Raw genomic sequence first — 26,807 nt, forward strand, 5'->3', positions numbered from 1 at the left:
AAACTTATTACATTTTCAAAGACTTTAGTTCACAAATACACAACTGAATAGAACTTACGCATCTCCGATTTTATATCTACATTTGAGTGAGGTGGAAGGGGTGATGTGGCATTAACACAAGACAGAACAAGATGTGGCATTAATAGGGTATTAATTTCATCAACACAAGACAGAACAAGAAGTGGTATTAATAGGGTATTAATTTCATCAACACAAGACAGAACACGAAACAATGGATATTGAATAGAAGTGTTTGTAGAAAGCCTATTGGTCCATATTTCTTGATGCTTCTATATTGGAGCAGAGTCTTGAGGTGGGTAGAATATAGTTGTGCAATAATTGGCTGTTGATTGCTGGTGTTGACTTCTTGATGTGTAGTGCCTCGCAAACGTCAAGCCGCCTGCTATCGCTGTATCTATCGATGATTTCTGTGCTGTTTACTAGGATTTCTCTGGCGATGATTTGGTTGTGTGTTTTATATCTACATTTGAGTGAGGTGGATGGGGTGAGGTGGTATTAATAGGGTATTAAATTCCTAAACACAAGACAGAACACGAAACAATGGGTATTGAATGGAAGTGATTGTAGAAAGCCTATTGGTCCATATTTCTTGATGCTTCTATATTGGAGCGGAGTCTTGAGGTGGGTAGAATATAGTTGTGGTATATAGTATACACAAGTACCTAAGTGTAGTTACAATTACCCTTGTCTCAGGGTGACAGTCACCTCTTTTGCCACCGTCATACTGCCTGTTGGGTCAACGACACCTTTGACCCAGTGTCTTGCGAGTCATGTTCTCTGCTTGATCTCCAGTACTATTCTGATGACATTAACATTAGGGTGCAGGCAGCATCTGCATTGCATGCTAGGTTTTGGTTGCTGCAATGCGCTAGATTGGTTTCTCTCCTGGATACCTTGAGGCTGCCCCGCTTTGGTTATAGGGCCCCCGGACCTGGGGGCGTTAGTAGTTTTGACTTTGGTTCAGTCCACGCTCCCTAGTCATTTCCCTGTGGTTCACCTTGTTCCCCTACCTCCTCCTCTGCTTCCAGCTCCCAAATATCTGAGGGTTTCGGAGTCGGGGCAGGGTTTAGTTGGTAACGAGACTTGGGGCAGCTTCAGAGGCTGTCTCATTTGGGTTGGGGCGGAGGCATTCTAGCTGGTTCCTCCTTTCGAGACTTCTGGGTCCCACCACCAGGTCCCCCCTTCTTTTCAACCTTTCCCCAGGTTTCTGCCTTCAGGGGTAGAGGGTATGGAGGACTGCTTTGCTCCGGGTCCTGACTTGGTGGATCCTGGGGCTGGGGAAGGAGACAACCTGGGAGCCTTGAGGTCCCCTTTGACCTTGCTTGGATGTTAGTGCCCTTTTTGCGGGGCTTGTTGTTGCAGGGGAAGGGGTTTTCTTACCCTTCTTTCCCTGTATGAGTCTTATTTGGGGTCGGCTTCTTCCCGGGTTCGGTTCTGGGCTCCCTTGGGTTTCTCAGCCCTGTCCGTCTGGAGGTTTTCTGCCTCTCGTATCTCCCCTAGCGAGGTTCAGGTGGCTCTTGCTGCATACCTCCTGCGAGACCCGGGTTCTGCCTCCATGATGGATCCGTCCTCATCTGAGTTTGGTTCTTTCCCGTATTGGGTGCATTTGAAGGTTCCAGAGTCTTCCTGGCTGGCAGACTGCCCATTCTTTTCATTGTGGAGCGTGGCATGGGTTCTGTTGGACCCACATTTTTGAGTGGCAAGAAACTTATATCATTCTGCAGGTTTATATGGAGGGGTTGAGTTTGAGTGCCGTAATGTTTGCTTGTTCACCCCTGTGCTTTCTCAGGATGTTGGCCTTGTGCTGCTGCACGTGCAGGTTTCTACTCTTTTTGGCGTTTTTGACTGCCGAGGATTTGCGTGCTTGAGGGCACTTGGCTTTGGTCTTGCACTTATTTTCCTTACTCGAGCTGTCTTTGGCCTGACTTGAGGAGGATGTGGAGGCGTTGGGTACTGGGCCTTCATCTGGTGTGCTGTCCTCGGCAGCCCGGGTGTCGGTCGCACTGTTGAGGCTGTTTGCGCCTATCCTGAAAGAGGCAGTGTGTCTGTTTTTTGCTTTTCGCCTCGCTTGCCGTCAGGCTGTACTCGCTCTCTCTTTGGAATCTGCTTGGGCCCTGGCTCTTAGGTTTTCGTCGCTGTTTTGTCCGTTACTGTTTGCAGTTTGGTTTTCTTGCCCCTCCTTTTGGATGACCACTCTGTCTCAGGTCTGGCTTCTTTTGGAGCTGGGTGCCAGGATGATGTCCCTGGACCTCAATGATGCATATTGGCATGTTCCGATTCATCCAGGGTTCAGGGACTGGTAAGGTTTTGTGGTGGGGCGTCAGGTTTTCCGCTTCCATTGCCTTCCTTTTGGCTTGAATCTGGTACCTCACGTATTCACGTGTCTTACCCAGGTCGGGGTGACCTACCTGCGTCTGATAGGGGAGTTCGGGTCCTGGTCTACCTCGACGGGTGGCTGGTATGGGCTCCCAGTCGGTCCACTTGTCTGCTCGCCAGGGGTGTGGTTCTTTCCCAGCTTGCCAGATTCGGGTACCTGGTGAAATGGAGGAAGTCCCATCTGGTTCCATCCTAAGGGTTTCGTTTGCTTCCTCTTCGGGGTTTTCGGGGTTCAGTGCCTTGGCACCTACCCAAGCCCTCGCTCGATGTGTTCACAGATGCGTCATCTCCCGACTCTCGGGAGCCGGTTGGCCAAGCAGATAGCATGCTGGACTTGTGGTCCTGGGTTTGATCCCAGGCGCCGGCGAGAAACAATGGGCAGAGTTTCTTTCACCCTATGCCCCTGTTACCTAGCAGTAAAATAGGTACCTGGGTGTTAGTCAGCTGTCACGGGCTGCTTCCTGGGGGTGGAGGCCTGGTCGAAGACCGGGCCGCGGGGACACTAAAAAGCCCCAAAATCATCTCAAGATAACCTCAAGATAGGGTCGGACCTGGCTGGGTCTTGTTTGGGACTCTCGGACCGCTTCCACATCTCTCCTTTCGGAGGCATTGCTGAGGCTTTGGTCCTTCCTTCAGCTGTTTCTGCGGAGGCCCCGGGTCACTTGGTGGTTGCTTGATCAGTTGTATGGGAGTTTGAATTTTGCCATGCTGGTCTACTCACTGGGTCGTGTTTGGCCTCAGCATCTGTTTTGGTTCCTTTTGGGACGCCCCTTACGCTTCTCTCGCAATTGATGGGTTCGTACTCCGCGGGCCCTGCGTCGGTTGCTGTTTTGTCCGCTTCCTCTTCGGGGTTTTCGGGGTTCAGTGCCTTGGCACCTACCCAAGCCCAAGGCTGGGGCTTTGTGACTAGTGCTCACCAGGCCAACCAGGGGCAGTGGGGTCCATCCTTCCGTCGGGCTCACAGCACGACGTGGGAGTTTACGGTGGTTTGGCTGTCACTTTGGGGGGTTCGGGTCGCTTGGGGTTCGACCGTTCGGCACCATTCGGACTGTTTTCTGGTGGTTCATTGCCTGATCCGCAGGGGTTCCCTTCGGTCCTTGCCTCTTTGGGGCTGGTTGTTTCAAGTAGCTTGTCTGCTGGCTTCTCAGGGTTTGGCTCTCCGTGTGGTTCCTTTCGGTCCTTGCCTCTTTGGGGCTGGTTGCTTTGAGTGGCTTGTCTGCTGGCTTCTCAGGGTTTGGGTCTGCATGTGGTTCTCATCCGGGAAGATGAGAACCACATGGACAGGACATCCAACATCCTGTCGGATGGCCTGTCTCAGTCCATTCCCCTATCCAGGGAATGGACGGTCAACACCGACTCCTTCCGTCAGCGTTGACCGTCCATACGGCTCTGCTGGACGTATGGACTCCTGGACATGGACCACTTCGCATTGGCGTGGTCTTGGCATCTCCCGATGTATGTGGCGCCCTTCCTTACTGCAAGGCTGTCGCTGTAGACTCCTTTTGGCAGGACTGGTCGAGGTGGGGTTACCTGTACTTCGTTCCCCTCTGTCCAGCTGTTGCTTCGGGTTCTGACTCGGTTGAAGTCCTACCAAGGGAGAGTGGTCCTCGTGGCCTCTGGGTGGCCGGCCCAGCCTTGGTTCCAGACGCTGCGTGCTCGGTGTACGAACCAGGGGCGTTTTCTGCTACTCTGCCTCTTCCCCAGCAGGTCGGACCGGTCTAGTACACAACTGGTTCGGTCTTCTCTGCTCTTCACATCTGGTCTCTTTTTACGCAGGTTTATCACCATTTGTATGGTGATCAGGTGGCTTCGTTGATTATGTCCCACCTGAGAGCTTCATCTCGGCGACAGTATGAAGTGTACTAGTGTTCTTTCTGCCATTTTCTTTCTCTTTGTAAATTGTCTTCTATTTCTGATCAAGTTGTATTGTCCTTTCTGTCTTGGCATTTTCAGGACCGTCATTTGATGCCGTATACTTTCTGCTCGTATCATATGGCACTGGCAGAGCTGCTCCAGCTTGTGTTCAGGGTAGATATCACTTCTGCCCTGGTCTGTAAGCTTTCTCGTGCTTTGTTTCACCTTCGGCCTGCTCATGCATTGCCTGAGTCATCCTGGTCCTTGGATAGGGTGCTCTCCTATCTCTTCTCGGTTTGTGGTGGCCCCTTCGGTTCAAGATTGTTTTTCCGAGGCTCTTTTTCTGTTGGCATTGGCCTCTGGGGGTCGGGTGGGTGAGCTTCATGCTCTCCTTCAGCACAGGGATTTCTGCTTTTTCAGTCCTGGTGGTCGGTTTGTTTAGTTGCTGCTGTCTACTTCTTTTCTGGCGAAGAATGAGATGACAACTTTCCAGAGGGGCTCTTGGGTCATTGATGCTTGATTGGTCCGGCTGGTGGTGCATCATGTGTTGTGTGCGGTTGCAGCTCTTCGCTGTTATTTGGGCACCTCGGCCTCGGCGGCCGGGGATGCACTTTGGGTTGATCCAGTTTCTCTTGTTCCTTGTTCCAAGGCTCGGGTCTCCCAGGTCGTCCGCAGGGTTATTAAGTCTAGCAAGCCCGCAGTCTATCCTTGTACCCATGATGTTCGTAAGTATGCTGCTATGGCTGCCATCTTCGGCAAAATGTCTTGGCTGACATTCAGGAGCCGGAGTTTTGGAGGTCGAATAGGGTCCTGGCCGCTCGTTATCTAGTCAACGTTCTTGGTCCTAGTCGCCTGTGTGTGTGTGGTTTTGGGCCGCAGGTTGCAGCCAGTTGTCTCGACTTCGAGATGAAGAATGATTCGCGGCCGCCTCCCAGGTAAGTCCCTCATTTACTTGTCTTTGGTTAGGTAGCTCCAGGGAGCCAGAGGGGCTCCCCACAGAAAACCAGCATTAACTGTAATGAAACATAATTTTCTGGGTGAACCCTGGAGACTCTCTGGCACCCTCCCTCCCTCTGGTCAGCGTTTTTTCGTGTGGGTTCTGATGTTCAGCCTCCAAACTGGAGTTGTTGGGTATCCAGTACAGGGGCTCTGGGGCTCCCCCCTCCCCTGGAGGGGGAGGGGAGGGCTGCATGGACAAGCTGTGTGTGTCACAGAGAGTGTGGCATTTGCTGTGTTTCTTTAAGTAGGGTGAGTTCTGTCTCTCGGTTCGGTCTTTGGTTGCAATTTTCTTGCTATGTGGGGTCTGTTTTGCTATGTCTACCTTATTGGGTGGCAACCCTGGTCAATGGCAGACATGGAATGCCTACAAATACATGGGGGTTTCCATAGGTTATTGCTCCCTTTGCCTCTCTGAGGGGGCCCAGGTTCTGTCTTGTGGTCCCCGGTAGGTTCAACTCCAATTGACTGATGCCCCAGACTAATATAACACATATCAGCCTGATAGCTCTAGGAATCGTCCAGGGCTCACCTAGAAAATGGTGTTTCATTACATTCAACTCTGGTTGCTTGATATACAGTACTGTTGGTATCTATGTATAGTGAGTCGGGTAAATATTGGTTAGGTGACTGAGGTAATGTGTAAATGAGTTATATGTGTGTAGACCTCCATTTATGATACATGGTAAGTAAATAAGAATACTGTACTATGCATTACATAACTAATCACTTTTTATAGAAGGGAAAGAAACGCAATGAAGGGACAGAAAAACTTCGTGGTGGGAAGAAGAAAAATAAACTTAAGGATAATAACACCCAAGTTGATGACCAGTCTGTGACAACGTCAGCAGATGAAAAAGAGACCACATTTAAGAAGAATAAGCGTGACAGAAAAACACATAATATTGCTGAAAAAAGAACTGGAATACGACCAATACTACCAAAATTGGAAACTCCCCCAAAAGTAAGTGAGAAGGCTTTCTTTTTAATTTAGTCATATATAAGGCAACCATTAGATGATAGTTCGCTCCCATCAAATAAGGCACTACTGCATAATATAGTGTGTCTAGTTTACTGAAAGTAATAATACATTGTGTATAATATGTGTGTATAAAATTACCTAAGCAATTACCTAAGTATAGTTACAGGATGAGGGCTACGCACATGATGTGCCGTCTTTTCAGCATTCATTGTCATATAATGCTCTGAAAATGCTCATTGTCATATAATGCTCATTTATGTAGATGAAGAACATTACTGGTGCAAGAACTGAACACTGTGTATTTCATGGATCAGTTCAGTAAACATGTGTCCATACATTTGGTGATTAATACTAAATTTATATTTTCATACTTTCAGTTAATTCACATGTATAAAACCTCAGAGGACTACATAAACGAGGACTTCTTTAATGTTAAACAAGGTGAGTTTTATTTAACCTGTTAAAAAGTTGACTGTAACAAATATGCGAAGAGAATACATAACAATTTGGTAGGGAATAATGATGACAATCTGAATTTCAGTTGTTTGCTGGTTGATGGCCTAAACTAGAAATTAGCCAGTGCCACGTGTTCGTTGATCTACTAGACAGTGTGCTCTCGTGCTGGTTCTTTGTAATACTGTTCAGAATGTTCATACTTGCTGAGAATGTTCATCCCTACCCAGAATGTTCATCCTTGCCCAGAATGTTCATCTCTGTCCAGAATGTTCATCCTTGTCCAGAATGTTCATCTCTGTCCAGATTGTTCATCCTTGCCCAAAATCTTCATCTCTACCTAGAATGTTCATTCTGGCCCAGAATGTTCATTCCTACCCAGAATGTTCATCCTTGCCCAGAATCTTCATCCCTACCCAGAATCTTCATTCCTACCCAGAATCTTCATCCTTGCCCAGAATCTTCGTCCCTACCCAGAATGTTCATTCCTACCCAGAATGTTCATCCTTGCCCAGAATCTTCATCCCTACCCAGAATGTTCATTCCTACCCAGAATGTTCATCCTTGCCCAGAATCTTCATCCCTACCCAGAATGTTCCTTCCTACCCAGAATGTTCATCCTTGCCCAGAATCTTCGTCCCTACCCAGAATCTTCATTCCTACTCAGAATCTTCATTCCTACCCAGAATCTTCATCCTTGCCCAGAATCTTCATCCCTACCCAGAATGTTCATTCCTACCCAGAATGTTCATCCTTGCCCAGAATCTTCATCCCTACCCAGAATCTTCATTCCTACCCAGAATCTTCATCCTTGCCCAGAATCTTCGTCCCTACCCAGAATCATCATCCCTACTCAGAATCTTCATCCTTGCCAAGAATCTTCATCCCTTTTCAGAATCTTCATCATTGTCCAGAATGACTAACAGATGTCATTTCATAAATACCCAACTCCTCCAAACTATTCCTTGCCCTCACTGGTAATTGCCAATGAGGACTCTCGTTAACTTCCAGTTGTCCCCACTGACTGCTCACACAGACCTGCACCAAGCTCCAGAACCATTCTCATTAAAGCGTTCATTGAATTAATCCACCTCACATACTCCCGTGTACTCTCCTGATTGTGCTTATGGGGGGTTGGGCTTCAGCTCTTTGGTCCCTGATGTCCAGGTTCCTGAGCTTATTGGGTTCTATCATACCCACATTTGGAAATGTGTATAGTGTCTGCATCCACCATGTCACTTCCTAGTCCATTCCACTTGTTAACTATGCTGACAATGAGAAATTCTTTCTAGTGTGTCTGTAGATCATTTGGGTACTTGGTTTCCACCTGTGTTCCCTTGTGTTAGTACCATCCGTGTTAAATCATCTGCCTTTATCTACCCCCATCAGTTACCTGAGAATTTTGTACGTGATAATCATACTTCCCCTAACTCTTCTGTCTTCCGACAATGTGCAGTTCAATTCATGTAGTCCTTATTCATGACTCATGCCTCATAGTTCTGGAACCAGTCTAGTGGCATACCTTTGAACCTTCTCCAACTTCATCTTGTGCTTGAATAAGTATGGACTCCACACTAGAGCCACAGTCTCCAGGATATTTCTGACATGTGGTATACAAGGTTCTAAATGAATCCTTACACAAATTTCTAAAGACAGTTTTGATGTTAACCAGACTCACATATGCCACAAATGATATCTTTTCTGGGGGAAGCCCCTTCGGCTCCCCAAAGCTAACCGGGCTGATATTAGACCCTGGCATCAGTCAATGCGCATGAAGTTCTAGGCCTAATGGGGACCACAAGCCAGAACCTAGCCCCCTCAGAGACGCACGAGGAGCAATGGCCTATAAAAGCCCCCGTGTGGTTGGAAGCATTCTATGTCTGCCATCGACCGGGTCAGGCACCCAGAAAGGTAAGCACAACAAAACAAACCCCTATTCTGGTTAAAATATTGCTACTGAAAACCAAACTAGTAGACAGAACTTCCCAAATGAAAATAACAAACGAGCATGACGTCACCACGTCGCCGTGTCGCTGTCTGTGCAACCCCCCCTCCCCAGGAGGGGGAAGGGGGAGCCCCATACCCCAACGCTGGCTATCCACCCTGCAATTCTGTGGCTGATGTGAGCCGGCAAGGTCGTGCACCTCTGGCTCCTGTGTTTCCAGTTCTGTGCCTTGTGGTGTGGTGCTGTCTTTCTGACTGGAGTCTATCACCACTTAAATGGTGAGCAGGTGTCTTCGTTGGTGGTGTCCCACCTGGTGCTTTGTCTCGGCGGCAGTATGATGTGTCCTGGCGGTCCTTCCATTATTTCTTATCTCTTTGTAGGTTTACTTCTGTCTCTGATAAGGTTGTCTTGTCCTTCCTTTCATGGTTATTTCGGAACCGTCATCTTATGCCGAATACTGTTGCCTCATATTGTGCGGTGCTGGTGGAGCCGCCGTTTGCGTTCTGCATTGATGTTAGTTCAACTGTGTCTAAATGATTACCAATGTAACTTAAAAAGCAAGAAAATTAAAAATAATTATAAAATTTAATATTGAAAATTTCAGATTTTCAGATCAGCTGCAAAAAATATTAAATATCACTAATTGTTCATTAAGTGTTATTATTCTCTGAGAATAGTATAGGATCTTCATTTTAATAGATTTAGAATATAGATTTTCAGTTTAGTTTACTGTAAAAAAAGAATCGTCATTATGGCATTTGAAATATGCACCAAATTCAGACCACAAAATTTATAACTCCAAACATATAGGGGTTATGAAAAATCTATTCTAATAAGATTGTAAAACAGCTGCGCACACTATATGTAAAAATTGTGAGAATCGGTCAGAAACTGGATTTTTTTTAAACTGACTCAAAGTTCAAACTCTAGTTTTAGAGAAAATTGAAGTTGAAGTTATCGACAATGTATAAGGTAGTTCTAATTAATTAATTTACTTGTATGTTTTAATAAACATTGTTTGGCATTCGTAGGTCAATATGTGTTGAAATGAAGTCAAGAAAAAATACTCCCCCCCCACCCCCGTAAAAAAAAAAATAGGGATAATTATAATTATTTAGGGGATAAAGATGTATACTTTATATAAGTGAAAAAGCCCTAATCTGGTCCCTAATCATCAAAACAACTTAAAGAGATGAAGAAAATAGAGTTTGAAATTTGTGAAAAATCAGCCAAAAAAATTCTAAGTCCCAAGTTCTGCCACTTATGACTGATTTATTTGTTAAACAATTTAATTCTATCTTCACATATTTAGGGACGAGTATGCACTCTCCAAGATGTAAGACGTTTCAACAAAATCAGATAATAAACAAAGAAGAAAAATAAATCTCCCCTAAAAAACCAGCTTTGAATGTAATAAAACCCCCTTTTCTGGGTGAGACCCGGAGGCTCCCCGGAGCTATCCAGGCTGATATGCTAATGTCAAACTTTGGCTTCAGTCATGTGTATAGAGTTCTGTGGGCTTACCAGGGACCCACAAGCCAGATCCTGGTCCCCTCAGAGAGGCATGAGTATCAATAGCCTGTAGAAATCCCCCGTGTAGTTGAAAGCATTCTATGTCTGCGATCGACCGGGTCAGGCACCCAGAAAGGTGAGTGTCCCAAAACAAACCCCTATTCTGGTGAAAATTGCTACAAAAAGCCAAACAAGTGAATAGAACTCCCCAAACAGGAATGAGTATGACGTCACACGTCCCCGCGCCGCTGTCTGCGCAGCTCCCCCCTCCCTGGGAGAGGGAAGGGGGAGCCCCAGACTCCCCTCGCCAGCAATCCACACCCCAGTTCTGAGGCTGGATATCAAAACATGCGAAAAACCGCCAACCAGGGGGAAGGGAGGGCTGCTGGGGAGCCACTGGGTCTCACCCAGAAAATGGCGTTTCATTACATTCAACGCTGGTTTTCTGGGGGGAGCCCTGTCGGCTCCCCAGAGCTACCTGCCAAAAGATGAAAAAACAGAGGGATTTACCCGGGAGGCAGTCGCTGGTCATTCCTCAACTTGAAGTCAAGAGAACTGCCTACAACCGCCGACCCAAAGTGACACAGGCCCGACTAGGCCTAGGAACATCAACCCAGGGCATATTACCAAAAACAGCGGCAAGAGCAGCAAACTTACAAATGTCGTGGGCTCGCGGATAGACTGCAGGCTAGCTGGACCGAATAACCCTGAGGACAACCTGGGAGACCCAAACCCTGGAAAAAGGAAGAAGGGAAACCGGATCAACCTAAAGCGCATCCCATGCCACAGAGCCTGTGGCTTGCAAATATCAGCAAAGAGCCGCCACCAGACACAACACATGATGCATCCCCGGCCTGACAAACCAAGCATCAACAACCCAAGGATCCTCCAGAAAGCACCAATCTCATTCTTTGCCAGAAAAAGAGGAGACGGCTGCAAATGAACAAATCTACCGTCAGGACCAAACAAGCAGAAACCCCTGCGCCAGAGGAGAGCATGAAGCTTCTTGACCCGACCCCCAGAGGCCAATGCCAACAAGAAAAGAGCCTTAGAGAAACAGTCCTGAACCGAAGGGGCCACTAAAAATTGAGTAGAAGAGAGATAAGAGAGCACTTTGTCAAGCGACCAGGACAGCTCAAGCGGCGCATGAGCAGGCCGGAGGTGAAACAACGCACAAGACAACTTGTGATATGGCGCAGAAGTACAGCATCTGTACCGAAAGCAAGCTGCAACAGCTCCGTCAGCACCGCACGATAGGAGGCGACAGTATTCGGCATAAGACAATGATCCTGGAACAACCAAGAAAGAAAGGACAAGACAACCTTAACCAACAGAGAAGTATACCTATGAAGTGAAAGAAAGAAACGGAAGGACCGCCAAGAGACTTCATACTGCCGCCGAGACGAAGCCCGCAGGTGGGACACCAGCAATGAAGCCACCTGATCACCATAGAGATGATGATAGACTCGAGTCAAAAATACCATAAGCAATGACTCGAGGAGAAGATCGAATCAGCTACGTGATGCACCGGTTCGATCTGCTGAAAGAGAGGGAGCCATGGAAACACCTCCGGGTTCAGTCACCGTGCAAGCAGTGCCTGAAACCAAGGCTGGGCCGGCCACCATGGGGCCAAAATGACTACTCTTCCTCTGGTAAGGTTCCAAGCGAGTCGGGACCCGGAGCAACAGCTTTACCGGGGAAAAGAGGTACAGGAACCCCCCATGTCGATCAGTCCTGCCGAAAGGCATCGATCCAGACGGCCTCACAGTCAGGGAAGTGCCCCACATATATTGGAAGGCGCCGCGACTATGCCAACGTGAAGAAGTCCACCTACAGGCGTTGACCATCCATTCCATGGACAGGGGGGGGGTAGACGAACCGAGACAGGCCATCCGCCAAGACGTTGGACACCCCCTGAACGTGAACTACCAGGAGAGCCAAACCCCGAGAACTCAGTAGATGAGTGAACTGAAGCGACCAGCACCAAAGAGCCAGGAACCACATCAAACCCCCCATGGTTCAGGCAATGAACCACCGGGGAGCAGTCCGAATGGAGCCAAATCATCGATTTGCGGGCGACCCAAACCCTCTGAAGCGCAAACCAAACTGCCGCGAACTCCCGCACTTGCTGTGGACCCGACTGAAGGACGGACCCCATCGCCCCTGGCCGGCCTGGTGAATACTGGTCACAAAGCCCCAGCTAAGAGACAACGCGTCCATGAACACATCGAGAAAGGACTTGGGTAGGCGCCATGGAACTGAACCCAAAAAACCCCAAAGAGGAAGCCGGCGATGCAGCAACCAACACAAAGTCCCCAGGGGTTGAACCCAGCGATCACGAGAGAGGTGGAAGGAACGTCCCCAAAGGAACCAGAACAGGCGACGCAGCCAAACCCGACCTGGCGGGTAGACCAACATCACAAAGTTCAGGCTCCCGTACAGACCCTCGAGCAACTGTTGGGTGACTCAGGAACCCTCCAGAAAACAGCAAAGACAGGACCGCAGGTGAAGGAGAGACTCCGGAGGGAGAGACAAGGAATCGGTCCGAGAGTCCCAAGCAAGACCCAGCCAAGTCCGAACCTGGGAGGGGACCAGATGGGACTTCTTCCAGTTCACCAAGAACCCGAACCCAGGTGAGTTGAGAAAGAACCAAACTCCTGGCTAGCAGAGATGCAGACCGGCTAGGCTTCCACACCAGCCAGTCGTTGAGGTAGGCCAACACCTAAAAGATGCAGGCAGGCCTCAATGACCCGAGTAAGGCGTGTGAAAACACGAGGTGCCAGGTTCAACCCAAACAGGAGACAACGAAAGCAGTAACTCTGACACCCCACAACAAAACCAAGCCAGTCCCTGAACCCTGGATGAATTGGGACGTGCCAATATGCATCCCAGAGGTCCAGGGACAACATCCAAGCTCCCCACTCCAACAAAAGCCGGACCTGGGACAGCGTAGTCATCCGAAAGGAGGGGCAATGAACCCAGGGGGTTCAGATGGGACAAGTCCAGAATGAACCTCAGGTTCACCCAGTCCTGTTTTAGGACTGGAAACAGGCGGGAAACCCACCTGAGGGACGTCGTCGTTTCGACCACGCCTAAGTGAACCCACTCCCAAGATGACTTGACAGCGCGCAGGGAAAGAGGCCTGCCCCATTAGCCTCGAGCGCCCCAAAGGAAGAGGAGCCACCCAACGCCACCGCAGACCATAGGAGACGACCCAATAAGCCCACAAATCGTGAGACCAGGCATGAGCAAACAGGGCAAACTTCCCTCCTCCATCGCCCCGTCAATGGGACGAACTGCGAAGGGGCCAGCGCCCCTCACGAGAACTTGAGCCTTGCACAGAGCAAACACCCCGTCGACCAGACGTAGGCGGTTCTGAAGGAGGTGCCGGCCCCGGAACTGGCACCAGTGGCCTCGAGGAGCGGGGGGGGGGGGGCCTTCCCGGAGGAAAGGCCCCCCCCCCTGGAGAACCAACAAATCAGACATGGGACGACAGCTAGCCGAAGCCACTTGCTGATACTGCTCCACAGCAGAATCTGCAAACAGCAAGGGGCAGAAGGGCAAAGACATCCTAAGAGCCAAGGCCCAGGCAGATTCCAGGGAGGAAGCAAGCACCGCCTGCCGACACACGAGCCGGGAGGCATAAAAGAGCGACACCACATCCCACAGGATCGGCGCAAACAGCTTCAACAAAGCAGACGACGAGCGAGCCGTCAAGTCCAAGGCACCGGACCTAGGAATGGCTCCAAGCACCTCTACATCCTCCTCAAGCCAGTCCAAAGACAGCTCCAGGAGGGAAAAGAAGCACATAGCCGAAGCCAAGAGGCCACAAGCGCGCAAGTCCTCAGCAACCTGCGCAGCCGAAAGGGAAAGAACCTGCACATGGAGCTACACAATGCTGACATCCCGAGGAAGGGCAGGGGCAAACAATCACTCATTGAGGTGCTCAAACTCGTCCCCCAGGAAAACCTGGACCACCGTCAATGCCTCACGCCACTCAAGCATGCGGGAACGACAGAAGGTATGCCACGCCTCCAAACCAAGCAGGACAGTCCGTCAGCCAGGAAGACTCCGGAACCTCATACCAAATTCAGTAGGGAAAACAAAGACCCAAACCTGAACGAAGACAGATCCAAGATAGAGGCGTAATCCGGGTTGGCAGGAGGTAAGCCGCAAAGGCTTCTCGCACCACATTAGGCTGGATGCTGGAAGCCGTAAACCTCCAGAAAGACAGGACCGAAGCACCCGAAGGGACACGGAATCGAACCCGGGGGTTCGGTTCCGAATCGAACTGCCCAATTCGGTTCCGAATCGAACTGCCCAATTCGGTTCCGAATCGAACTGCCCAATTCGGTTCCGAATTGGGCAGACACCCAATCCAATTTGTCTGCAGCGGGGGGTCAAACGGGACCCAAGGCCCCCAAGTCAGCCCCTCCCCAGCCCCGGGATCCTTCGCATCTGGACCCGGGGCCAAGTCATCTTCCAAAGCCCCGGCCTCAAAGAAAAGGCTGGCACAGCCATAAAAAGCCAGACGGAAGGGGGCCCATTGGTCAAACCCAGAGACTGCAGCTGGGAGAGCAGACTCGAATGCCTCTGTCGCCACACCGGAAAGGGGCATCCCCCGAGACAGCCCGAGTTTCAAGACCATCTAAACCCTGCCCTGACTCGGAAACCCTCAAACGTTTCGGAGCCAGAAGTGGGGGAAGGGGAAAGGTTTGTAGGGGACCAGACTGAACCTCAGCAGGGGAAGGACGAGGGGGTGCGGACAAAACCAAGGCCGAAGCGACCATCACCCCCAAGTCCGGGTCCTGATAAGCAAAATGGGGCAGCCTCGGGGCAACCGGCATAGCAACCAACCTAGCACGTTGCAATAACCTAAACCTAACATGTAACACTTGCGCTGCCTGTACCAGAAGAACGTCATCATTAGACTGGGTAAACCGAGTCCCCAGCAAGCAACAAAACTCGCAGGACTTCGGGTCAAAAGTGTCACCGACCCAACAGGCAGCGCGACGGAGGCAAAAACAATGAGAGTCACCCCAAGACAAGGGGACAGAGCAACCCTTGAACTCACACAAAACGAGGGGGGGGACTCAGGGGTCACATCCATCGGACCCGCTCGTCCTCTTAGGGTTTCCCAGGGTCTTGAGACAGAACTCACGCTCAGGGAAGCCCAGGCTGGGTACTGCTAACTGGCGTCCAATCTACCAAACAACTTTCTAATAGCTGAACTCCTGGGACGTGTAAACTCATGGGGACTAAGCAGGGGGTACCACCTAAAGAGAAAACAGTACTCAGTACTTGTACACAGGGGGCAACAGCCAAGGCAGGCCCCCTTCCCCCCACCCTGGCAGGGAAACAAAAAGAAAAAGAAAACCCCACAGGAGGACAGCATACCCAGGTGGAACAGAGACCCGACTGCTATGAATGGTGAAAACAAACTGCGCAGTACCCTGTGCCCCTTACCAGTGCAAACTGCCTCCTACCCAAAGGTAAACAAGGGGAGACAAAACACCCAAGCACACAATGGTCGGCCAAAAACCGAGCAGTAAACAGCCAAGCTAAGGCAGAACCCAAGGAACTTGTGGAAGGTTGCCCCAAGCCCCAAGGGCAGTACTTACTGGGCACCTAGGGAAGGGAACCCTAAGTGCATGCAGCCCGGGTACTGAAGAAACTCTCCTGGCTTGCACACCACCTAGAAGACAGTCACCACACACAAGACACTGTGCTGAAACAATCACTGGAGCCAAAGCACACGACCTCTGTCTATAGCATCAGCCTCAGAACTGAGGTGTGGATTGCCAGTGCGGGGGGTTTGGGGCTCCCCCTTCAACCTTCCAGGGAGGGGAGAGCTGCACAGACAGCGGAGTGGCGATGTGTGACGTCATGCTTGTTTGCTCGTTTCTGTTTGGGGAGTTCTATTCACTTGTTCGGCTTTTTCACCAGAATAGGGGTTTGTTTTGGGACGGTTACCTTTCTGGGTGCCTTACCCGATCGATGACAGACATAGAATGCTTCAACCACAGGGGGGTTTCACACCACTCTACAGGTGGTGTGTGAGCCAGGAGTAATATTCTTGGGTACTCGAGCTGAAAGCGCCTAGGGTTTCCTTCCTTAGGTGCCCTGTAAGTACAGTACTGCCCTTGGGGCTTGGGGCCACCTTCCACAAGTCACCTTGGGGGCCTACCTCCACTGTGTCTTTTACTGCTCGGTACTTGGCCGCCCTTGAAGTCAGCTGGGGTTTTTGTTGCCCTTGTTTGCCTCTGGGTAGGAGGTAGTTTTTGTCACTGGTAGGGGCACGGGGTACTACACAGCTAGTTATAACCTCTTATAGCGGCCGGCTCTGTTCCACCTGGGTACGTTGTTCTCTTGCGGGATTTTTCTTTTATTTTTGTTTTTCTTCCTGGGGGGGGGGCTCTGCCTTTGGTTGGTTTCCCCCTTTCCTATAGTTGGGGGTCTTTCTATATACATCTCTTGTGTTCTTAGTGGCACCCCCTGCTAGGCCTCCCATGAGTGGACACGTCCAGGGGGTTCAGCTTTAAGAAGTTTGCTCGATAGTTTTGGGCACCGGTTCGTAGTACCCTGCCTGGACTTCCCTTAGTGTGATACCAAGGCTATGGGCCCTGGGAAACCCTGCAAGGGCTCCGTGGTCTGATGGATGTGACCCTTGAGTCCCCTCTCGCTTCGTGCGAGGTTGATGGTTGCTCTGTCCCCTTGTTTCAGTGTGACAATCACTGGTTGTGCCTCCCCCATGTTGCCTGTCACGTCGGTGATTATTTTGATCAAGAGTTGTGTGACATTTCTTTGTACGTGCTCCAGTTTATCCTTGTCCTTCCCTTTTGGTGGTTCATCCGTTCCCCTCCCCCCTTTTTCCGGCTCCAAAGCGTCTGAGGGTTTCGGAGTCGAGGCAGGGTTTAGTTGGTGTTGTGATTTGGGAGTCCTCTTTCAGGGTGGCGGCGGAGGCATTTAAACCTAGTCCTCCAGCTGGAACTTCTGGGTCTGACCAGTGGGCCCCCTTTGTTCCTGCTTTTTCGGCTGCTCCTGCCTTTTCTTTTAGAGACGGGGGTTTTGGAGGATGGCTCGGCCCTGGGTCCTCAGGGTGAGGTTCCCGGGGCAGGGGAGGGGTTAACTTAGAGGCCTTGGTCCCTGTTGGACCCCGCCATGGTTTTTGTACCCTTGGAGCGGGGCTTGGTGTTACAAGGAGAAGGGTTTCCTTTCCCTCCCTCCAAATACGAATTGGATTTGGAGTCTTCCCCCTCCCCGGGTTCGGTCCCGTCCTTCCTGAGGTTTTCGGCTACCCCTGTCCCGTCCTTCCGGAGGTTTTCGGCTTTGTGCGTCCCATCACATGTGGTGTGGGAAGCCCTTGTGGCTTACCTCCTGCGCGACCTGGATTGTGCTTTTATGATGGATCCTCGTTCCTTCATGTATGGCTCTTTGTGTCCGTATTGGGTTTGTTATGAAGTTCTGGAGTTGTCCTGGTTAGCAGACTGCCTACTCTTCTCGTTGGCACACGTTCTGTCGGTCCCACGTGCTTGAGTGGTGGGAGGCTCAGACGGTGTTGCGAATTTTCCTGGGGGGGCAAATTTGTGCATCTCAATGCGTGTTTGTTCACTCCTGCCCTTCTGCGGGTTGTTAGTGTGATGCAGCTTCATGTGTAGGTTCCTTCCCTTTCGGCTGTCTTGGTCGCAAGGGATTTGCGTACATTTGGCCTGCTGGCTTTGGCCCTGCATTTCTTCTCCCTCCTCGAGCTGTCATCGGATTGGCTTGAGTTGGATGTGGAGGAGCTTTGGGCCGCCTCTGGATCTGGTGCGTTGCCCTCGGCAGTGCGTGCATCGTCTGCATTATTGAAGCTGTTCGTGCCGCTCCTGTGGGATGTGGTTTCACGGTTTTGGGCTTCTCAACTCGCGTGTTGGCAGGCAATGCTTGCTTCTTCCTTGGAATCAGCTTAGGCCCTGGCTCTTCAGTTGTCTTCCTCTTTTTGTCCATTGCTGTTTGCAGTGTCTGCGGTTGGGCAGTATCTGCAGGCAGCTTCCGCTAGATGCCATCCTATATCTGACTTTTTCATCCTCTGGGGGGGCTCGTGGGGGGCCTTCCCGGAAGAGTCGTGCCAGGGCTCAGGGTTCTTCCTGTCGTAGTAGGCTAGTAGTGCCAGATTCGGGGTTAGGCGCAGCCTTCGGTTCTGTCTTTTTCGGGTCGGCGTGGGGATCGCCCTGTGTGCTGCTTAGGTTCTTGTACAGCTAGTGGCAGCAGTGTGAAGTTTCCTGGCGGTCCATCCGGTTTTTGCTATCGCTACGTAGGTGTACTTGGGTTGTCTTGTCCTTCCTTTCATAGTTGTTCCAGGATTGTCATCTTATGCAGAATACTGTCGCCTCGTATCATGTGGCGCTAGCAGAGCCGCTCTAGCTTACATTAGGTATTGATGCTACTTCTGCCCCGTCCGGAAGTGGAACGGAAGCCCCCATTACTTCCACAAGCTGTCTTGTGCGTTGTTTCACCTCCGGCCTGCTCATGTGCCTCCTGATCCGTCCTGGTTTTTGGACTGGGTGCTCTCTTCTCCTCGGTTTGTCGTGGCCCCTTCTCCTCAGGATTGGCTTTCTAAGGCCCTTTTCCTGTTGGCATTGGCTTCTGGGGGATTGGGTCAAGGAACTTCATGATCTCCGGCATATAGGTTTCTGCTCCTTTGGTCCTGGTGGTAGGTTTGTTCGGTACATCCATTTCCTTCTTTTCTGGTGAAGTATAAGACTGCTGCTTTCTGGAGTGATCCTTGGGTTGTTGATGCTGGGTTGGTCAGGCTGGGGGTGCATCATGTGTTGTGTTCGGTAGAAGCTCTCCGCTGTTATCTATGTGTCTTGGCCTCTATAGCTGTGGATGCGCTTTGGGTTGCCCGGGTTCCCCTCCTTCCTTCCTGTTCCAGGGTTCGGGTCTCTTGAGTCGTCCGCAGGGTCCTTTGGTTTTGCCAGTTGTCTTGATTTTGATTTTAGGATGAGTGGCATCTGCCTCCTGGGTCCTTCCCTCTTTTTCCTTATCTTTGGTGAGGTAGCTCTAGGAAGCCGACTGGGCTCCCTGTCGGTTGGATCGCCGGTGCGAGGGTTTTGGGCTTCCCCTTCACCCTCCCGGGGATGGGGGGGGGGGGAGCACAGACAGGATGCAGCAATGTGATGACGTCATGCTCGTTTGCTAATTTTCGTTTGAGGAGTTCTGTCCACTCGTTTGGCTTTCGGTAGCAATACTTTCACCAGAATAGGGGTTTGTTTTGGGGCGCCTATCTTTCTGGGTGCCAGACCCAGTCGATGGCAGACAGAATGCTCCCAACCACACGGGGGTTTCTGTAGGCCATTGCTCCTCGTGCCTCTCTGAGGGGGCTAGGTTCTGGCTCATGGTCCCCATTTCCCTTCAAGGAGTGCCGGACCAACCGGGCTGTGGTGGGTATGTGGGCCTGTGGGCCGCTCCAAGCAACAGCCTGGTGGACCAAACTCTCACAAGTCAAGCCTGGCCTCGGGCCGGGCTTGGGGAGTAGAAGAACTTCCAGAACCCCATCAAGCAGGCAAGTACTCCATGCACTTTGACTGATGTCAGAAAGCTACATACATATCAACCTGGATAGTTCGGGGGATTGTCTGGGTCTCGCCCAGAAAATGGCGTTTCATTACATTCAATGCTGGGTTTTTTTGTTGAGCTCAGTAACACCCCATTCCCATCCTGTTCCCTTCTTTTCCATGAGGGCTTAGGGGGGTTCTCCTCTGGCAGTTTATAAATCAAATTAGTCAAGTATTTCTCCTTATCACATACATATTTCCCATTTTCAGACTAATATTACTAATTTTGAATGAAGTAATTTCTCAACAGAGCCATTAGAAGATGGAGGCTGGGCAGATAATGACGATAGCTACCACGACATATGCATTGAAGGAGAGGACAATACAAAAGGCCACCATGTCATGTTCATTAAGAAAGAGTTTTATGCAAAAAGTCACCATGACATGTCCACTGAAAAAAAGGACATGACAAGAGACCCACTCTGCATTGATGATAACTCTATGGATGTGCAGTGTGACTCTGTTAACTACAATGAGGTAAGACGTTGGAAAATTATGGGTGTTTTCTGAGTTATGATCCCGCTGTTGCTTCCTTGAACTAGTAGTGTATATCAGTACACACACTCTCTCTCTCTCTCTAACGCATCCTCCGAATTGATAGTACGGTTTAATACTAAGTGTAATAAGTTCATTTCCTGACTGTTAGGAATAGTACATAATTACATTTACTTGTGCCGTTACATTTACCTCCCCATTTATTCTCCTCGTTTTCTGTTAAGACACTCAGAATTTTATAATGACTTTTTCAAATTAAATTCTCTATACATAAGTTTTAAATATCAGGAATTTCTTTTTCAGTTTTATTAAACAATAGAGATTTTATACAAAATTTGAAAATATCCTGAGTTACTTTACAATTTATTGGAATACTGTATTTTAGTTTTATTTTATTAGTTTTAAAACTGTAATATCAATATAGCTATAGGTTAAGTACTAATTATAATTAAGAAGCAATAAAATGCTTGTTCTTGTACACTAAGAAGGTTAGGTTAGGTCATGGTTTTCTATTCAGCTTTTCAGTTAAACTCAAATATTCACAGTATATTTGACAGTGCGGTTTAATACTGAGTGAAAATAAGTACAATTCCTGACTGCTAGGAATAGTACGTAATTACACTTGTGCTGTTACATTTACCTCCCCATATTCGGAGGATGGCCTGCGCGCGCACACACATACAGAGGTTGTTCTGGAAACTGGAAAATATTGGAGGGGTGACGGGTAAGCTTCTAACATGGATAAAATAATTCTGACTGATAAAAAAATGAGGGCAGTAATCAGAGGCAATGTATCGGACGGAGAAATGTCACAAGTGGAGTACCACAAGGTTCAGTTCTTGCACCGGTGATGTTCATTGTCTACATAAATGATCTACCAGTCGGAATGCAGAATTATATGAACATGTTTGCTGATGATACTAAAATAATAGGAAGAATAGGAAACTTAGATGATTGTCATGCCCTTCAAGAAGACCTGGACAAAATAAGTATATGGAGCACCACTTGGCAAATGGAATTTAATGTGAATAAATGCCATGTTATGGAATGTGGAATAGGAGAACATAGACCCCACACAACCTATAAATTATGTGAGAAATCCTTAAAGAATTCTGATAAAGAAAGAGATCTAGGGATGGTTCTAGATAGAAAACTATCTCCTGAGGACCACATAAAGAACGTTGTGTGAGAAGACTTTTGTTAGGCCAAAGCTCGAATATGCAGAGGTTGTGTGGTGCTCATATCTTAAGAAGCACATCAACAAACTGGAAAAGGGGCAAAGACATGGTACTAAGTGGCTCCCAGAACTGAAGGGCAAGGGCTATGAGGAGAGGTTAGAGGCATTAAATATGCCAAAACTAGAAGATAGAAGAAAAAGAGGTGATATGATTACTACATACAAAATAGTAACAGGAATTGATAAAATCGCTAAGGAAGATTTCCTGAGACCTGGAACTTCAAGAACAAGAAGTCATAGATTTAAAATAACTAAACAAAGATGCCGAAGAAATATAAGAAAATTCACTTTCGCAAACAGAGTGGTAGACGGTTGGAACAAGTTAAGTGAGAAGGTGGTGGAGGCCAAAACCGTTGGTAGCTTCAAAGGGTTATATGACAGAGTGCTGGGTAGTTGGGACACCATGAGCATAGCTCTCATCCTGTAACTACACTTAGATAATTACACTTAGGTAATTACATACACACACTGTGTTTGTGCAAAATGAGATCATCAGAGAACCAGACACAATAAGAATTCCAGAGAACAACATAGAGCGTATAGAGGTGTCTAGAGATTAGCGTTATACATCTGCAGCTTCAAGAACAAATATGACAAAGAAATACAAATACAGTGGTACCTCGCATAACGATTGCCCCAAAAGACGAATATTTTGGGTAACGAACGGCCCGATCGGCGTCAAATCGTCCCTTATGACGAACGCTGGTTTGAGTAACGTCAACACCACATGGTGGGGTCGCGCTGCTTCTTGCACATTCTTAGACGCCTCCGACGATGCACATAAATTATGTTGTTCTTGTTTAAAGATGCTAATGATGCTGGGATATAAAAGGGTGACTACTGAGATGTTGCAAAGCATTGACGTTTTTGTAGGAAAAAAGAAATGAAATGTCTGATATACAACAAATGTCAAAAAGGTTCGTTCGGTGTTCGGCAGGTAGGCTGCTCCATTATAACAATCTTTCTTTGTTTCAAATGTGTTCCATTTGTTTTTTATTTGTCATTTGCGTCTCAATAATGGAGAAGCCTACCTTACATACACTGAATAAACCATTATGACATTTTCCTTTCTTCAAATGTGTTCAATATTTATTTTTCATTTGCCTTATAGCAAAAGGTTCGTTCGGTGGTCGGCAGGTAGGCTGCTCCATGTTTCTTACATACAAAAAAACGTAAATAATAAAAAAAATGAAGAATTTTGAAAACCAGTACAAATGTCAAAAAGGTTCGTTCGGTGGTCTACAGGTCGGCTGCTCCATGTTTCTTAAAAAAAAAAAAAAAAAACGAAAAATAAAAGAACTGTTGAAACAATTTGAAAAATGGACAAATGTCATAAAGGTTCGTTCAGTGTTTGTCGGGTAGGCTGCTCCATTATTGAGACGTAAGTGACAAATACAAAACAAATGGAACACATTTGAAACAAAGAAAGATTGTCATAATGGAGCAGCCTACCCAACAAAAACTGAACGAACCTTTTGCCATAACGAATATGAAAGACAAGGGCTGCTGGCTGGGTTAGTACTGCGTGAGCAACCATTTGTGGCACACGTGCCTCTGGCTCTCAAACACCTGTCCCACACGGTGTTGAAAGACTGTGCTCAGTCGGTGCAATTCAGACCCTTTTGTTTGAAGAACATAAGGGTCATAACATTGGTGAAGCTAGGCGCAATAAGGGCTTAACACAACGGTCGGATGCCAGTGATACAGCACCTATGAGGATGATACAGCAAGTGTATCCAGGTGTAGCTCTGAGCCCCACCCTTGCCATCTCTAATGTATATAGATGATACATAGATGAATCGTTTTCTGCGTTCAGTGATGATGCATCTGATACAAGTAGCATAGATTAACAGTGTTAGCGGCTTCCATGGTGGTGGTGTTCATTGATATTTTCAAGAATACCTGAATCTTTTCCTGACTGATGGACACTCTTTGAGGCTAGCTGAATCTCTTCCTGACTGATGGACACTCTTTGAGGCTAGCTGAATCTCTTCCTGACTGATGGACACTCTTTGAGGCTAGCTGAATCTCTTCCTGTGTGGGACCTTACAAAGCGATCTTTTCAAGACTACCTTACAAATTGAGCTTTTCCTATAATCGTTTCAATACTACTTTATGCTTTACAAGCTTGGCTACATACCACCTACAAGTACTAAAGCCAAGGGTGCACGCGAGTGCATTATTTGCAAGCACACATAACGATGAAACAGGAAGCAAAAATCTATCTGTAGCTGGTGCAAGGAGAGCAAAGTCGCGCTGTGTACCATGGACTACTTCGTTGACTATTATGCACCTCCAAAGTACTGAGTGTGTAATACAGTGTGTTACTGTGTAAATAGTATGTGAAACTGTACATATTGTAATATTAGTGAATTTTTACCACGTAATATTGTGACAATAAACATTTATTGTGGACACATTACTGACACATGTATCACAGTTTCATGGAAAATTATGAACATTCTACTGTATACATATTGTAAAGGTCACAAATATGCATCATATACGATAAAAGAAACAAATAAAACCGCATTGGAAACGCATAGAAAAAATATTTGAAAATATATTTGTGGCAACACGCGGTGCTTGAATGGCCTGCGCGACCGTGTCTGGGAGCTTCACACACGGGCGACCAGGCCCTGATGACGTCACAGCGCACCTTGTCCACGCCCTCACAGCCAAAGTAAGTGGAATTTGGTAATTATTTTTACATAGACATGTTCAGGGACGGTAATTTATCATTTTACAAAGAAAAATTTTATTTTGGGGAACATTTGATGTCATGCACTCTGGGGAAATTTCACAATAAACACAGTGCATCACACTGGTTACATGGGGGACACTCGTTTTGTATGACGTCCGTTTCACATGACGAACATGGAACGGATTAAATTCGTTATGCGAGGTACCACTGTACTATATTAGGTCACTAGTCTGGATTATATGGGAAGGACCCCAGGCTGGATGAGCTGCTCTTCCGGATCAAGGGACATTTCACAGCGGAAGTCCAAAAGTGAACATTTCCAAGAATGTTTACCACAACCAACATAATTTGAATTACCACATATAATTATAAAATATTCAAGTACTGTCATTAATTTTAACCAGAAACCTCAACTTACTATGTTGTAGTTCGTCTTCTTGATTTATGCTACATATCTTGAAATTAAGAATTCTTGACAATTTATGTAACCTGTTCTGACAACACTTAAACTAACATTTATAATTACTGTACAGTACATGGGGCAAGATCAGTTTTGCTGCCAGCTGCTGATGCCTCACTGGTTGAAGGCTCTTGGCTTGCCGGTGAGGCCTCACTGGTTGAAGGCTCTTGGCTTGCCTGTGAGGCCTCACTGGTTGAAGGCTCTTGGCTTGCCTGTGAGGCCTCACTGGTTGAAGGCTCTTGGCTTGCCTGTGAGGCCTCACTGGCTGAAGGCTCTTGGCTTGCCTGTGAGGCCTCACTGGTTGAAGGCTCTTGGCTTGCCTGTGAGGCCTCACTGGTTGAAGGCTCTTGGCTTGCCTGTGAGGCCTCACTGGTTGAAGGCTCTTGACTTGCTTGTGATGCCTCACTGGTTGAAGGCTCTTGACTTGCCTGTGAGGCCTCACTGGTTGAAGGCTCTTGGCTTGCCTGTGAGGCCTCACTGGTTGAAGGCTCTTGGCTTGCCTGTGAGGCCTCACTGGTTGAAGGCTCTTGGCTTGCCTGTGAGGCCTCACTGGTTGAAGGCTCTTGGCTTGCCTGTGAGGCCTCACTGGTTGAAGGCTCTTGACTTGCTTGTGATGCCTCACTGGTTGAAGGCTCTTGGCTTGCCTGTGAGGCCTCACTGGTTGAAGGCTCTTGGCTTGCCTGTGAGGCCTCACTGGTTGAAGGCTCTTGGCTTGCCTGTGAGGCCTCACTGGTTGAAGGCTCTTGACTTGCCTGTGAGGCCTCACTGGTTGAAGGCTCTTGACTTGCCTGTGATGCCTCACTGGTTGAAGGCTCTTGACTTGCCTGTGAGGCCTCACTGGTTGAAGGCTCTTGACTTGCCTGTGATGCCTCACTGGTTGAAGGTTCTTGACTTGCCTGTGATGCCTCACTGGTTGAAGGCTCTTGGCTTGCCTGTGAGGCCTCACTGGTTGAAGGCTCTTGACTTGCTTGTGAGGCCTCACTGGTTGAAGGCTCTTGACTTGCCTGTGATGCCTCACTGGTTGAAGGCTCTTGACTTGCCTGTGATGCCTCACTGGTTGAAGGCTCTTGACTTGCCTGTGAGGCCTCACTGGTTGAAGGCTCTTGACTTGCCTGTGATGCCTCACTGGTTGAAGGCTCTTGACTTGCCTGTGATGCCTCACTGGTTGAAGGCTCTTGACTTGCCTGTGAGGCCTCACTGGATGAAAGGCCTTTCCATGCCATTCTTGGAAAATAAGAATCAAGTTTAGCTTGCCTCCTGTGGTCATTGGCATCTTTTATGATCAGCTCTTTGGCTTGTTTTAGGTATTGATACATGTTTCCAACTAATGGATTAGCGCAGTTTGATGAAAAATTAATTAACCCATCAACACAGGACATGAGTACACTGTATTTCGTGGTCTGAGGTGTTGGTATCTCATGACCATCGTCATCCTCCGCCTCCACCTCACCAGTAACTGACTGGACAATCTCTTCTTCGCTCACCACACCATATCCTGGGTCATTAGCATCTCTTGCAAGCCAATCAACTACATCATATCTTTCTATATTTTTGCCAGCATTTCTGAACATTCCATGGATTTCATCTGTAAATCCAAAAATTCATTTCTTCATCCTCCTCATTGCTGACCATACATGTGAAGAGCTTTTTCCAAGAATTCTTCTAAGTCAAGTCCTTTACTTCACTCCATACCTTGGCCCAGTTATAGATGGCTTCCGTGATGGAATAGTTCTTCAAATTCTCAAGGGTTCTTTTAGCCCTGTTATCCACACCGAGTTTCACATCTTCGAGAGGCAAAACCACCAAAACTTCATTGAGCCTCTTTTTTTATTGTACAACCTCTTCATGGCACAGATGAGACTCTTGGTTTCTTAGATTTGCCAACAATTGCACACGTGATTCTGTCTGTGCCGTCGGCATTGGCACACATCATGGCCGAGAGCCTGTCCTTGTTAACCTTGCGCCCTGGCACACAACCCTCACTCCTCATAGCTAGAGTTTTTTTCAGGTAATACAGGTTTATTACAGGTTTCTGGTTTATACAGCCCAGTTTCATCAGCATTATAGATTTGATAAAAATATAAATTATTCAGCAAAATGTAAGTCTTTAATTTATGTTTAAATGGTTCTACACTGCTTGTATCTGCTCTCAGTTTATCTCCATCAATTTTCCTCT

The 26,807-nt window shown here is 48.2% G+C and overlaps 1 protein-coding gene across 4 annotated transcripts in view; it reads left to right on the forward strand.

The window, feature by feature from the left end:
* The window catches only part of LOC123757999 (uncharacterized), a 312,326-nt gene that overhangs the window by 22,774 nt on the left and 262,745 nt on the right, over positions 1-26,807 (forward strand). For all 4 annotated transcript variants that reach the window (XM_069338915.1, XM_045742104.2, XM_069338914.1 and 1 more), the window contains 3 exons: positions 5,987-6,211; positions 6,607-6,670; positions 19,986-20,212. In XM_069338915.1, the coding sequence (XP_069195016.1) occupies positions 5,987-6,211; positions 6,607-6,670; positions 19,986-20,212 (516 nt within the window). The remainder of the gene's footprint in view (positions 1-5,986; positions 6,212-6,606; positions 6,671-19,985; positions 20,213-26,807) is intronic.

The sequence above is a fragment of the Procambarus clarkii genome, chromosome 40 (assembly GCF_040958095.1).
Source record: "Procambarus clarkii isolate CNS0578487 chromosome 40, FALCON_Pclarkii_2.0, whole genome shotgun sequence".
Taxonomy (NCBI): domain Eukaryota; kingdom Metazoa; phylum Arthropoda; class Malacostraca; order Decapoda; family Cambaridae; genus Procambarus; species Procambarus clarkii.